The sequence below is a fragment of the Poecilia formosa genome, unplaced genomic scaffold (genome assembly GCF_000485575.1).
Source record: "Poecilia formosa unplaced genomic scaffold, Poecilia_formosa-5.1.2 Scaffold33, whole genome shotgun sequence".
Taxonomy (NCBI): Eukaryota; Metazoa; Chordata; class Actinopteri; order Cyprinodontiformes; family Poeciliidae; genus Poecilia; species Poecilia formosa.
The window spans coordinates 1,409,319-1,424,307 of NW_006799972.1; the positions used below are offsets into that span (position 1 = coordinate 1,409,319).

The 14,989-nt window shown below is 35.2% G+C and overlaps 2 protein-coding genes across 2 annotated transcripts; one reads left to right on the top strand and one right to left on the bottom strand.

Annotated features, from left to right (window-relative positions):
• Positions 1 to 309: 309 nt before the first annotated feature.
• On the bottom strand, positions 310 to 4,926 carry LOC103136604 (myomesin-2-like). Its single transcript, XM_016670353.1, has 6 exons — positions 4,817 to 4,926; positions 2,054 to 2,154; positions 1,033 to 1,090; positions 667 to 821; positions 406 to 523; positions 310 to 321 (listed from the first exon to the last, which is right to left on the bottom strand). Exons 2-6 carry the CDS (start codon positions 2,131 to 2,133, stop codon positions 310 to 312), a joined length of 423 nt encoding a protein of 140 aa, XP_016525839.1. The 5' UTR covers positions 2,134 to 2,154; positions 4,817 to 4,926.
• A 1,591-nt stretch (positions 4,927 to 6,517) lies between these two features.
• LOC103136527 (ribonuclease T2-like) lies at positions 6,518 to 14,409 on the top strand. Its single transcript, XM_007549809.2, has 10 exons — positions 6,518 to 6,691; positions 8,388 to 8,465; positions 8,625 to 8,679; positions 9,915 to 9,964; positions 10,248 to 10,305; positions 10,520 to 10,584; positions 12,325 to 12,438; positions 12,665 to 12,710; positions 12,788 to 12,862; positions 12,996 to 14,409. Exons 1-10 carry the CDS (start codon positions 6,678 to 6,680, stop codon positions 13,176 to 13,178), a joined length of 738 nt encoding a protein of 245 aa, XP_007549871.1. The 5' UTR covers positions 6,518 to 6,677; the 3' UTR covers positions 13,179 to 14,409.
• Positions 14,410 to 14,989: the final 580 nt, after the last annotated feature.

Here is a 14,989-nt window from a genome sequence, read left to right on the forward strand (position 1 = left end):
TTTTTTTTTCTCATCTGCTCTTGGATTTATTTACATGGGCATAAGCTTTTTGATATGTTTCTTCTTCACTTCATGCTGCTAAACATGCCCTATTAAAATTTATTTATTAAATACATTTGTATGGCAGAGATGAGGTATGGATGTAGCTTGCTAAATTGAACTCATCGCTGCGAAAATAAAATGTGGTTAATCCTAGTTCAATACTAATTTACAAAGTGGGGTGATTACATTCTCACATAGGGGTAGATTTCAAGGCTCCAGGAAATTATGTTCAAAAGAAAAATGTTTGGAAATTCAGATGAAATGAGCTTACACAGTCATCTAAGACATAAGGCAATAATAAAACTCATCAGGACAATCGTGGAAAATAAAATTTCAGGAGAGAAAAAACTGATGACCAAATACACAGATAGCTATTTTGTTGAACTTACTATACCTTGGGATCAACAGAGAGTGGCTCCCACCTCTGGCTTCAACCAGATACTTTCCAGAGGACAAGTCCAGGATCACGCCATCTTTATACCTTAAGTGGAGAAAAGATATGTAGCTACAGTGAGGCCTGTGTATGTTTATTGATTAATACCTTGAAGTATGTTTTTGCAAATGGATTTGTAAAGGATTATAGTGATACTGATTAAGACAAAAAAAAACATATTCATGTATTACCATTTCACAACTGGCATGGGGTAGCCTTCAACAGTACAGAAGAGTTTGATCGGAGTGTTTTCAAACACAGTATGGGATCTGAGTCTGACGAGGAACTGTGGTCCCCTGATCATAGGTTCTTCGCGCACATATTTTTCTCCCAACTTTGTTTTTACCTAAACAAAAAACATAGAATCCTAATAAATACACAGGTGAGGAATACCCACCTCCTTGTCTTGCTCTTGTAATTAATTATTGAATCTTTATTCTGACTATGCTGCACTGACATTTATAAAGTTACAGCGTGTTGATAAGAGGTCAAGCAGTTTATTAGCTAGTTTACTGTATGTGTTTAAGGGGAAATGAAATTGATTCAATAAATCTTACCACTTCCTGAATTCGAGCTTGTGTTTTGTACTCATATCTTTCTTCAGAGGCCTTGGAGCTGAACATAAACAATATGCAAGTTTTATTAACATACATTTAAAATTACACTGATTTTGTCACAATACTATTTTTAAAATCAATTGATTCTTTTCAGGACACTGGACATTGAGGACATTCACAACAGGTCTGTTTGCAATAGTATTAGTCAAAACCAAAAAATATTAAAAGCTTCAAAAGGGTCTGCATAGTGCAGAGTAATCCTTAATTCTTCTATTTTATTTTTTTTTAAATATACAGAGTACTTCTATTTTTTTAAACTAAGACACATTGATTCTTCAGCTTTAGGTAAATTATTCTGAATCTTACAAACCTTTGCACTAATATAGTCATGTCTGAAACATAAACTATTTACCTCTAGCCAAGCTTCTCAGAAAACTTGCATCAGCAAATTAGTGACTGATTATGTGACTGATTTAATGCCTGAATAGTCTTTCTAAATGAGTTTTTCTCTCAGTGCTGTTTTAACAATGTTGTATGTTTTGTGGTTGATGGACAGTTAATTCTGTGTTTATGAGAATAGGGTGTAAAACTCTGATGCCATAATGTATTTTCATTGAAAAATAATGTGTTGTTAAAATAATAATTAAAAAAATGTTCTGTCTTTCTATTTTTCTATGGATCCAATTTTTGGCTTATTTGACCTTTGTTCTATAGCATAGGTCAATATATGCACAAAAAGGAGTTACATCAAAAAATACTTTATTATTAAGACAATGGTTACTTAGAATTTTGAGAACTATACATTCAACAGAAAAAGTTGTTGAAACTCAAATCAACTTGCCAGTTGTCAATCTGATGTTCATGTTATTATATTTATCAAGATAACATCAAACATAACTGAATCAGTACGTTATGTTAAAGTAAAGTCAAAACGATGCTGCTTTAGTTATAATATTCAGATTAAAAAGCAGGAGAGATATATTAAGACCTGTTTATGATTGTTAGCATGTGTCAGCTGTACCTGCTGTATTCTTTGACCACATATTGGCTCTCTTTGTGGTGGTATTGGTGGTCATATATTCGTTTCAGACGTGCTGACATGGTGGCGCTGTAGACACTGACCTGTTAGGTGAGTAATGAAATGTCGAGAGAGATCAAAATAAAGTACAACAGCATAATGAGACCATCTCACAGATACAGCTATGAACTTTCAAAGATAATTGATGAGGTTCTATAATATCAGACGATACAAAATGTTATTACATGGAGTACAACTTCAAGGAGAAAAAAAAAATAGGGAGAGAATGCTTAGAATTTTTTTTATTTGTCGTTATAGTTTTTCCAAAGAAAATGTCCCCAAATTCAACTGATTAACTGCTTTTTCAGCATTTTTCAATGGCAAGTCATGTCGAGCCCTAAAACCATACAGAAAAATCACTTTTTAAATATGTTGAAGCGACTATACTTATCCACTTTGAGGCACTTTATTGTTATTAGAAATCAGAACTTTCAAGCAACAAGAAAACAAACTGGAACTCAAAATGGTCCCTCAAGAAATGTGGAAGTTTATGACAAGCCTGACATCATAATCCCGTATGATCGCTTAACATATAGAAGGATCTTAATTATCTTTGAAAAAATAAATTAGCAAGTTCCAAGGGTTTTATGATTCAAACATAGTTAAGTTGGTTGTTGCTTTCTCTAAAGTCGTATTTACCTGAATTTGATAGAAATGACCCAAAATTGTGAAGATTGAAACCTGTCAAGGACTAAAATTATGATTTTCCACCTGTACAATAATTGCATCTTTGTTTTTTATGGTATGACTATTTTTTGCTCATTTTTTTTTCCCACATGTGTAACTAAAACTTCAAAGGAATTATCAATTGTGAGGAGCCATTTCACTTTCTTACAGAAAGGAAAAAACAAAATCAAGCCAGCAACAGCTGAATAACAAACAGTTCACAGTGATGGCTCTGTGTCGGTAAAGCTTATCATTTATACACATACCAAATTATTTATTATCCTTCTACAAATAGAAAAGCCTTTGAAGAATTTGAACACATGGACTTAGAAACAATCCAGCACATCTCAACACACACACTCACAAACACTATCAGCTTGTTGGTTACTGTCAGAAGTGACACTAGGATTTAGACACAGGCAATAAAAGACACACGTGTAAAGAGATACCATAAACAAAAGGCATGACCTTGAACCACTGTTAGACAACAGGATGCACCAAATTGTGTCTAATCAAAACATAGCTTTAATTTTAGTTCTTCCAATGATAATAAATGTACCCTCCTGTTCGGAATCCTAATAATAATTTAATGAAGCTGAAAGTTGGAAAGAGATGAATATTGTCATACGTTCTAAATCATGCATGTGATGTGAAAAATAATGTTTTTATTGACCAGTAAAATTAGTCAACACTAGCTTTCCAAACTAATTGTTCTTGTTTTTCAATTTGTTTGAGAACATTTATTTTAGCACAACCATCAAAACAGAAGCATCAGTTCACTTCATGTTTGGTTCACTTCCCCTTACTGACCACAGCGACCAGAGAGAAGTTCAGAGGAAATCTGAAGCGATTCCTTCCCCGTTCCTTAACCTTAGGCTGATGGGGAATGAAACGTGTTGCACCATAACCCTGTTCCCATACCTTTGGGATGCACTCGGCAGCTTCAGTGTCATCTGTCATATCAATAAACCCAAATTCAGCTTACTGCTAATGCCTCAAATCTGCCAGTCAAGCATACAATGTTACCATATCATTCCCAATCTGTTTGTCTGTAACTTTAAACACAGGTTGGTATCAACTATAAAAGCAAAAAAGTTTCTGTTAAAATGGATTTTTAACTTTTTGCTCTTTGAATTCCAGACAAAAAGGTAAGAACCAAGAATGGTAAAAGGATTTGGTGACATTGGGAGACTCAGCAAATTCCCAAAATAAATTTATTCACAGCAGGACATTTAGACCATCCTCTCCAGCAGCAATTTGAAGCAGCACCAATAAAATCCAGGCAAACATGACTAATTTCTTGTGTGCAAATAACAGCTGTTTGCATTACATAGCAGATTTCAGGCAAGCAACAATTTTTGTGTCTGAAGGTAAAGGAAACATGAACATTAAGTTTTCTTTGCAAGATACTCTCTTGTTCCATAAATTCTGCACCTCTGTAAGTCCAGCCTATACTGTAACAGCCAAGAAAATCCATTTGTAACTGTAAACCTCCAGTACTCTCAGCCATAACCATACAAAGCAACATGATGCAATTCCACTACGAAATCTTATCTTAGAAATCAAAATCTTAGAGGTAAGGTGCAATTATCAAAGCAAAATGTCTATTTTTCGTCATTTTAGATACTTGACGTTCCCATGAACAACATATCTAGTTCATAAACAGGTACTGATGGCTAATATAGCTGTCAATATTGTGTTTACCATGACTAATCTGGGTACCAACAATAAATGCACAGACGTTCTGTACTTCTCAGATGACCAAACATACAGTCTGTCCAAGAAATGAAAGACAGAGTGTCTACATTAGCCCTCCGTTGCTCATTTATTCCACTTGTAAAACCCGTATTCTTTCATTCATCACTTTGAAGTATCATTAGCAGCAGTAAAGGATCATGAAACATCTTCTGGCTGTGCTCTCTTTAGTCCCACCTCACTGATCCCACCTGCTGCTAATGGGTTTGAAATGAAGATGGGTTATAAAGCTAACAATACAGAAGAGGTAAGAGCTGAAGCATAGTTTAAACATTTTTTACTTACCACTGAAGATTTTCTTTTCAGCGACTTCGGTTATCAGCCTGAATCCACAGGGAGTCAGCCTAAACCAAGTTCTGCACAAGGCCAAGAGAACCACCGCCCGACTCCAGCTGCCCCCCACCAACCTCTCCCCGAGGCCTTATAAGGAGAGAGAACTGCCTATATATAACTAGTATCCTTCAAGACATAGCCACTAAAATCAGTAAGCTATTTCATTAGCAGAAATTATTATTTTTTTATTTCTGCAATAATGCTATTCAAGGCGTAATGAGATTCAAGTTGGGCAACCAAGCATAACAATTACATCAGATAAAGCATAAAATTTCACCACTTTATGCGAAATGAATATAAAACATTTGCAAATTATTCAAATTTAAGTTGACATCTCTTTAATGTAGAGCTTTGAATCTAGCTGCACACTGCATCAAACTCTTGCGCTTAGAATTTTCTCCATCTGCATTAAAGAACATCTTGAGAAGCTGCGTCGCATGCTGAACTTTGGCCACGGCCTATTTATAAAACTAGCTACAGTTACAACCTGACTATTCCTGACATCGAGAAGGAGCTGTTAAACAGATTGCACGTCTGAGACAAAATCATGTGAGGCGACAACATGGGATAACATTCGGCAGCTTTAGAAGGAGTGTGTGATGTCTGAATGACGTAGACAAATGGACGTGTGCCCAACAGGAAACCAATATAGCTGATAACAGGCCAGAGTTTTACAATTACAGCAAAGTATTGACTTTTTCAGTAAAGAAATTACAGGAAACTTAAAATACAGATGGATTTTTATTTAACAAATTTAAATGATCTTACCCATGGCATCTAATCTTTGCTATTTAAAATATAGGGCAGCAAAAATAAAACACTTAACTGCTGTGTTACACACTAAAGTTGGACTTATTTGAAAGGGCTTTGCAAAATTATGCCCACTAAAATCATTAAGAAATATCAAAAGCCATTTATTAATTTTATTCTATTCTCACCCAAATAAATTTTCCCATTTAAAGAATAATAAATAATTATGTAATTAATCTCATTACATCTTAATTTGTAATTAATTATGAATTTAATGATGGCACTTGACTTAATGTAATGTTTTTGATTGTTGATTCAATGTTGCATGACTGTGTTTTTGTGTTTGTGATGATGTAAAAGCACTTTGAAATGCCTTGCTGCTGAAATGTGGTATACAAATAACATTTGATTTGATACAAAATAGAATTTTTTAAATTATTTTATAGTTTGTAAACATGCTTTTTTGGGTCGATTTCTGTTAGACCTCTGTTGATCCAAATTTGTTAATATCAAAATATAAGTTTAGAGCATACTATACCCGGAATATGATATATATTTCTTTTTTTACTTTATATTTTTAATAGATTTTTTTTTAGTGGAAACGTAGCTTGTTTTCAACTTCACTTAATTGGTGTTTTCTCATATTGCCATCTGCCATAATACATACGTGCACTATTTATCCATATTTATTAAGGTAAATTTGTTATTTAAACAAATATTCTACAAAGAACTGTTTTTTGTGTTTGTTTGTTTTTTAATTCAGCGAATCTATCCAGACCTGGATTGAAAACGTCGTTGGTAGGCGTTGTTCGGAGGAGCAAACGGGTCACGGCTTATACTAAACCAAGCAGCCCAAGCATCGGCTCTACGCAGAGACGTAATGACGCAAGATGTGTTTACGACATGATGCTTATGATTGGCTGATCCAACAAAGCCGGTAGTTCAGTGCTGTTCGACGTAAACAAAACTGTTCGTTGGTAAACCACTATATAAAACGTGACCTAGTTAAGCCGAGATATCAAGAAGGAAGGGCTCATTCAAGTGTTATACTGTCTGATGTTCCATGTCTGCAACAAGGTCAGTGAAGTTTGTCAAAATTATTTTTCTCTTCTAAAATAAGCACTTGTTCCGTACTATTGAGGTACTGTCTTTTAGAATGATTAAGAGATCGTCGTGTTGTTTTTGAGTTAGTCTGGAAAATGCATTTAGTTGATATTTCTTTACAGCCCTTGTGCTCATTGCGTCAGTCTGGTCCGAACATTTTTACAAAAGATCCCCCAGACAGTTTCACGAACAGTCATTGTTTATGCATTGTTAAAGTGTTGAAAAGTATATAACGCACAGTGTGTAGGAGGTTTAAATTTGAGTATATTTTTATTTTGCGTTTAGTGTAAAATCAAAAAGGGCGTCTTCCTCATTGGCGTCCTTAGGCAGTGATGTCGTAAGTTTATGGGTATTTCATGTCTTTGTCAACTAGACTGAAAAAAAGTAGCTGCAAGTTCTCGTTAGATTTCTGTGAGCTGACGGAAAGGTTTGAGTCATTTACTGCTTAGCTAAGCAGAGCTACAGCTACTGTTGGTATGTTGAGATTGAGGAGCCCACTGGCTCTGACTTAATCCTTATAACCTTAAGTTGTCCAGTTCAGCTCTTTCATTTTAATTTGTGTGTGATGTTGTGTCTATGTAGTGTTTCTGCATTATTTCATGGAGAATAATTGTCAAAAACTTATGAAATAATGACAAACATGGACATTTCATTGTAAAGGGATGTACAGTTTTACATGTCATACCTTTTGCCTTTTGCCTTATTAAATTTGTACTGAATTAGTGTTCCTGGCAAGAAACATTAGTGTTACAACACCATCCTACTTGAATATTTGAGATTTAATGTATTTATCATTGAATGCCATGTAACTCAAGCTGTGTTCTCACAATAATATATTTTAGTTACACTGGTCCAGCTTCCTCACTACACATATTGTTGCTGCCTCCAAGGTGGCAACAATACCACTTATCCTAATTTTACATGACTTTGCTTCATATTAGTGGTGCATCTCAATTGAATCACAATGTGCTTCTCTGTTCATGAAACCTCTGAAAGTCATATTTTTGTGCAGTTTGTACACTTAAATTTGTGAAATAAACAAATAAATTGGGCTGTGTTATCATCTTTTATCCTGGTAATGTCTCTCAGCACCTTCCACTTACCAAAGCTGTTAGGCTGTCATACTGAATTGTAGGGTTACCTTAAGAAAAGCATTTTCCTTACTGTTAGAGACAACCTCAAACAAGTGTTTGAAGATGTTGAACCCATACAATCTCTATGGGTGATATTATTAAATAGCCTAAAAATATTTATGTGAGTTAGCGTTTACATGGTTTTATCTTTACGAGATTTTAAGTTAGAAAATCTGAACACAAGATCATCACGTAATTCTAACTTTTGCTTTATTTGTGTTCAATCTTTGTAAAAAAAAAAAACGGTTATACCAGAAAATGGGAACTGAGCTGAAATCCCACTTACGTAAACAAGATGGACTAAGTTCCTGTTTATAAGTGTATTCCAGTTATGCTCTGACCTTTCGGCTAGGATTTGTGTTATATGTGTACCTAAGGAGACAGTTTCTTCTAAACAAATTGTCTAATGAGATTCAAAGTTATTTCTTCAGAGACTACATGGAATATTTTGAAAAGTTTATAACTTTTTTGTGTTGGTGTGGTTTTAATTTTTCAGGACTCATATGTATTGAGTTTAATTTCCCATTTTGTTGCAGGTCAGCCATGAGACTCCACTTCCCTCTTCTTGTCTGCCTGGCAGCAGCTATGTCCTCTGCTGTCATTACTTCACCAATGTAAGAACAAACAGATAAGAAATGATTAATTGTGCTCATCTGTCACTATTTTTGTTACTTTCTGTTCACATTTGCAGTAACTGTTTCTCAATAAATGTGAGCTGTGCTCATTTGAACTAAATCATATTGGAAAGAAGCTTAGAAATGTCTGCATTTCAGCAAGTTATGGACCAAAGTGATCCTGACACAGCAGTGGCCCAAAACCTTCTGTTCTGTGAGTTCCTGTCTGTCTTTATCTATTGACTTGGTTTATTAGCACTTGTCATTTTAAATATAGGATGACAGAGTATGTTCAGTAGTTTTATCATTTATTGACTATGTACAGCATTTGTTTTCTTACTCGTCAACAAGAGGTGCTTCTTTATGACTTTAGGGAAAATGTGTGTCAAATGCAAAACTTACTTTCACTAAAAAGACAAATAATATAAAATTAAAACATTTTATTTTTGACTTGGGTGTTTATCTGCTGTAAATTTCAACTATTTGCAACAAATGTCATCTCAAGACACCTTATAAGACAAACATGACTCATATAGATTTTGACACCCCTAAGTGATTGGGAGGAGCAGAAAAATATGTTTAGACAGAGCAAAACTCCAGTGTGCGAGATATTAATGGAGTCATCAACAATACTTAATTTTAAATTTATCATAATTCTGTATTGTATGTTCTATATCTCCAACTACAGTAAAATAAATATTGTGTTTATGTTGCTTGTATGCTGACCTTTCAATCTAGGATTCATCTCAGCCATTTTTTTAGTTTGAAGAGGATTTCATTCACTGTCACTTAAAGAGGAGTATGATCAATAAACTAAAGTCATGGGTAGAGTTAATGCTGTTTTCAAGCGAGTCTTTCGCATCGTTGTGTTAAACAATGGCGCCCACTGATCCGTTTGGGGAAATCTAATCCAGGTGTTTTCCTTATAACACCATGTGATACAAAACCACAAGACTACTTGTCAGCAGTGCGGTTTAACATTGTTCACATGCAAGTTACAGCATGACTGGCACGTCTCATTTTTAGGCTTATTGGTGGCACTTTTTCTGCTTATTGTGCAGTTAGGTTTTATATTATGTTGTGATTGCGTCTAGTGATAAAATCGGACACAAACCTAAGCAAATTTGATATGTCAGCAGCGGTGTACTTGGTGTGAATCTTGATCAGTTTCGCATTGTGCTTTGGCTCGCAGGGTGCTTTTGAGTTCAAGAGGAACGGTGTTTAGTGCTGTTTAGCTGGGCCTTGCAGAGATTTATGTTGCTGCAGTGCATAGGATGACATTTGTTGATAAATATACATCACACAGGAATATATGTGCAATCCAGTTTAATTTCTTATTCTTGATTCAGTGAAAGTCATTAGTTACAAATACAGTATAATGATTTAGCTCTTACCGGAGCACACAGTAAAAAAAACATCAAATATTAATATTTGTTTATCACATTTCAGACGGAGCATTGCCAACTCAACATTAGTTACTGGACACTGCATGGACTGTGGTAAGAGTCTGGATTTTAGTCTTTAATATCACTCTCATGTGTTCTTGACAAGTCCTTTTACCTTTGGGAGATGAGATGTAAACAATCATGCAGCCTGTGTTTTCCACTCTAACAAAGCTCCCCAGTTTGAAACAATATATCATACAAGCAATAGGGATGTAAAGGTATATGTTTTTTTATATAGATTTAGATTCAGATGTCATCAAAAGGAAACCCCTGAAAAATATCTATTTTGCTAAGTTTGTATGTAATTTTTTTTCTCTGTAATCTCTCTGTGTTTCAGGCCTGATAAAGGGGAATTCTGTAATTCTTCCTGGCATTTCAACGCTACTGAAATAGAGGTATAGCACTTCTCCAGTCAGTCTAACACTACAAACGTACAGAACTAGGATAACCCAGAAATAAAACATTTCCTTTGACTATTAAGATATTGGTTGTGTAATACTGAAGGTATTTTGAAAAGGTGAACAAATTTATATTTTACTCCCTTTGCGACTCAAAATGAACCTTATTTTAATGTATAAAGTAAATCTTTTTTGGTGTGTTTTTTCTCAGGACTTGATCCCAGACATGAAGAAGGTTTGGCCAGACCTGCTTAATCCTTCTTCTTTTCACTTCTGGTATGTCTCATCCTTTAAGTCAGCATGTTTTTTTTGTTTGTTTTGTTTTTATGAAAAAGTTGTTTTTGGGGCCTAGTTTTGGTCATAACGTATCAAACTATCATTATGCTAATTTAACACATTTATTCTTTTTATTACTACTACTAGATCATTACTCATAGAAGTCATTCAAAAATAATAAAAGGGAACATTTCACTGCATGTGTTAACATCTAGATAAATGGTAAATGGACTGAACTTATATAGCGCTTTATCCAATCATTTTTGACCACTCGAAGCGCTTTACACTAGAGTCACATTCACCCATTCGCACTCACAAACATTCACACATTTATACATGGATATGCAGCTCGGTCAATAGATCCTTTCAGTTGCTGATTTTAAATCACACCCTAAGTTCTTGAGGTTGTGTTCATTTAATATTGCTTTAATATATAATATTATTATTGCTTTTACATTAGTAAAACTGGGTTATTGGCAGTGGTGTTCCATATCGTCTCATTTATGGTAATACCGGTGAATTTTTTGACACGGTGGAAAAAAATTTATATATCAAATGATGACGTCATTTAACGTAGCCCGACCTGTACAGTGCGAGGCGCTATGTACAGCTTCTTGTAGTCGTTTGACAACCGGCATTAAAATAAAAAGGAAGCTGGTCAGCTGGTTCACAGTCTGGGCTGAACTGAATTTCACAGAATTGGCTGATATATGCAAGAAGGGAGAAATATACCGTAGTGTTTTGGTTGCTGCAGCTCCCGTATCCGCCATTACCTTGCTCCGCGGAACTCCTCGCCACACAAACAGAATGAACCGGTCACCGTCAGCCATGGCAAAAAAAAAAAAAAAAAAAAAAAAAACTTTCTGAAACACTAAAGTCTTCCTAAATTAATAACTCGAAGCTCTACACAAGGCACAGGACCATCGATATACATGAAACAGAACATTTCCTGTCTGTGTTGACCCGGTTGCGTGCACGCGCAAGGATACCACGGCTGCTCAGGAACATAGAGAAGAAGCTAGCTAGCTTTAGCTAGTCACATCCGCTAAGTCTTGAACATTTAAATAAATCAGTGGAAGCGAGAGTTGAATGTGCTTATTGCTCTGTGTCCCGAATCACAATACTTATAGAAAAAAAAGAATCTTTGCTCACTGTTGGTAAAGCAAACCAAACGGCGCTGCGGGAGGGGTAGAGAGAGGGTGGGGGGAGCTGTAGTTGCGGAACAAAAAAACTAAAAGCCAACACACCGACAGGAAGTCATTACTGCAATGGGGATGTCCGAGACAGGCGGAATAAATGAAATTTCAGTGCCTGATCATTAGGAAGTGAGCACAAGCTTTTGCTTTTTGCATGGATTTTTTTACGAGACATATTTTGGTGTCTGGCATTTGTAAAAATAAGGTTTTATTTATGTAACAAGATTATTAGTTTTGCACATATTTGAATGCTTAAAAAGTATGATGGGGAGACACTTTTTAAAATCTTGTAAAACCGTTTTGTTGATCCACAGCAGTTTGTTTAATTTTTGTATTTACTGCAAACTGGAATTGTGAGATAGATTTGATTTTATGGGATGAAACCAAATTGATAAGAAAAGTGTTTTGATCTTAAAAACTGATCAAAACTGAAGAAAAAGAGATAAATAATGTTGTCTGGTAAAATGTTATAGTATTAACTTTCAGTTGATCTGCATGTTTTAGTTTTTGGTTTATCAGTTAAATGAATTTCCTTTTGCAACAGGAAGTACGAGTGGTCTAAACATGGAACATGTGCAGCAGAAGCTGATTCGCTGAATAGTCAACACAAGTATTTCAGCAAGGCACTGGAATTGTATCAGAAGGTGGATTTGAACAGGTAATGTTGGTTACACATTCTTTCACACACACCTGCATGAACATCCCTGCCTCACATGCAGGCTTTGTCATTTTGAACATTTCTGTATCTATATCTTTGTACCGTGGTGATTTATAGGAATTATGTTTACTCTCCATGTTTGTTGCCCGGTGTTTCACTTATTTCATGTTTCTTTCGGTAAAACTCAACATCAGTTAAAGTGAAGATCTGTAATGTTTTATTGCAGCATGCTGCAGAAGGCTAACATTACCCCCTCTGACAAATACTACACTGTAAGTTTATCTATTGCACTGGATTTATGAAACTACATTCTGTCACAACAGTAATAATATTTCTGTGACTTTTGCAGTTTTCAGATATTGAGCAAGCGATGGAAAACTTCTATGGCGTGAAACCCAAGATCCAATGTTTGCATCCATCAACGGTATAAACAGCTTTTTTTTTTCTTTAAACAATTCAACTTATTTATATTTCCTTGTTTGTAAAGTTTATGAAACTTGTATTAGACAATAATTATGTTTACTGTTTTTTCTTTTTGTTTCTTTGTTTGTTGACAGAACTCTGAGCCCCAGACTTTGGGACAGATTGAGATCTGTTTTGATGCTGACTTCACTCTGTATGACTGTGAGAAACACTTTGCCACTAACACTCTTTCAAGAGGACAGTGGGACCAAAACAAATCATCTGGACTCAGTGTGTGTTCTCCTGACATACCAGTTTATTACCCACCTGATTCTTAAATGCAAACATGTTCAAACTGGGGAGCTATATCTCCTTTTACCTTTTTATGGACAAAAATAGTTAGTTTTTGTTCGTAAATGGATCGTAATTTAGCATGTACACTAATAAGCAACCCATTTCACCCTGTTTAGTATTCACATTTAACGATTTTGAGTTTCTGTCAGGTTTATAAATATAATTAGTTTCACATTTTGAGGAATGCTTGAATTCAAGTTGGCTTAAACCACAATGCTGTTTGCATATACAGCAACAAATGTAAAACACTCATGGAAACTAAAATGTTCAGTTTAGTACAGTCAGTTTTTGTGTCCTCTTTTCAGAGGAAGCCCCTGATACTGAAAATGTTTTTAAGGATTTATTAGGTTTACTTGATGATAGACTTCAATTGTTTATGAGAATTCGGGTCTGACTGAAGACACTGATAATTACTGATAACTAGGGACACAAAAATATAAAGTTGCGTTTTACCAGCCGCTTTATATTGCTGGATACTGTGGGAAATATAATACTCCATAGTCTGAGCTAATGGGATCATATAGATGTTGAAGAAAAATACCCCAAGCTTAGAGCCTTGAGGTACTCCACATGGGATTTTTGCTTGACCTGATTTATTATCACCAAATGTCACAAAGTAGTTCAAATCTGTCGAAGAGGATCACACTTGTTTTGCACTGCAACAGACAATCTTGCTTACTTTGCCATTCTGTCAGTGAGAATTTTATGATCCCTTGTTTTGAACACCTACATCCAGTAAAACCAAAACAGAGGCTTTGTGATTTGTCGCTGTTAAAACGCATCCCATTCAAATTCTGTTCTGTATTTTTTTCTTGTTAGCTGGAATTGTCTTGATTCAGGGCAATTTGCAAGGTTTCACTTTGTCCTGGGTGGGATGAAAATGGCCTTTACTTTAAAGTAAAGTGCCTTACTTTGTAACTTCTTTGTCATTTATTTGACCTTTCTGATGATTGTTCTGCCTTTTTGAATTTTTGCCAAGTATATGAAATGATACTCTAGAATGTTAAATAAACATGGAGCGCCTGTGATGACAGATTTATTCATGAACAGTGATTATTTTTAATCACCTGTTACCTCAGGTTATGTTTATGTGTAGCAAACTGATTACTTGATGTTAAATAATATCTTCTGCTGTCAAATGTCCTAAAATTAGCAACTGCACAATGCTGTAAGTTCTTATTTTTAATATGAATAAATGTATCCTTTTGATTCTCATTGGTGTCATCAATTCTTTTGTTTTATACAATGGTTTTTTTTTTAAATGCATAATGAATAGGAATTTATAAATACAATTTGCTGGGATTACACTGTAAGACAATTTGACAAAATTATGTGACAGGGTGTTAACAGTTTTTTTTTTCTTTCTTTCTGCAGTGTGATCCAGCATAGATACACTGGTATATTTGAGTCTGTCTGTCTCACAGGCTGTGGGGTATAAATATTAATGTTGTGATCTCCTTACAGAGCCTTAATCCCACTAGGACAAAGACATCAGTCCATAATCCTGAATCTCCGCCCACAGCAGAGCACAGCAGATTGACTGAACACATTTGATTACATTTTCCAATAGTCCTAAAATGCCCCAAAAAACTGTGTACCTGATGTGACCAAAGTGTGACCCAGATTCAGCCAAACATGTGAAAACCTCACTGTGACTTCTGTGTCCGGGACTTTGAAGTGTTTGCGGCCCTGTACGAGTGTTTTAGGTGAACCTTACAGAAATTTAACCTCAGCTCAGCTGCAGACAGTTAACCCCAGAAGCAGTCCTCATTTGCCCCCCGCCAGCTCCCATCAA

What these genes read in the sequence shown, in the direction of transcription:
- LOC103136604 (XM_016670353.1), bottom strand. Translation starts at nt 2,133, where the DNA reads ATGTCAGCACGTCTGAAACGAATATATGACCACCAATACCACCACAAA. An exon ending in AAGCTCGAATTCAGGAAGTG is followed by an intron (nt 822 to 1,032) that starts GTAAGATTTATT and finishes TTTTTTGTTTAG; the next exon opens with GTAAAAACAAAGTTGGGAGA. An exon ending in CCCATGCCAGTTGTGAAATG is followed by an intron (nt 524 to 666) that starts GTAATACATGAA and finishes TCTCCACTTAAG; the next exon opens with GTATAAAGATGGCGTGATCC.
- LOC103136527 (XM_007549809.2), top strand. An exon ending in TCAACGCTACTGAAATAGAG is followed by an intron (nt 10,306 to 10,519) that starts GTATAGCACTTC and finishes GTTTTTTCTCAG; the next exon opens with GACTTGATCCCAGACATGAA. An exon ending in AATGTTTGCATCCATCAACG is followed by an intron (nt 12,863 to 12,995) that starts GTATAAACAGCT and finishes GTTTGTTGACAG; the next exon opens with AACTCTGAGCCCCAGACTTT.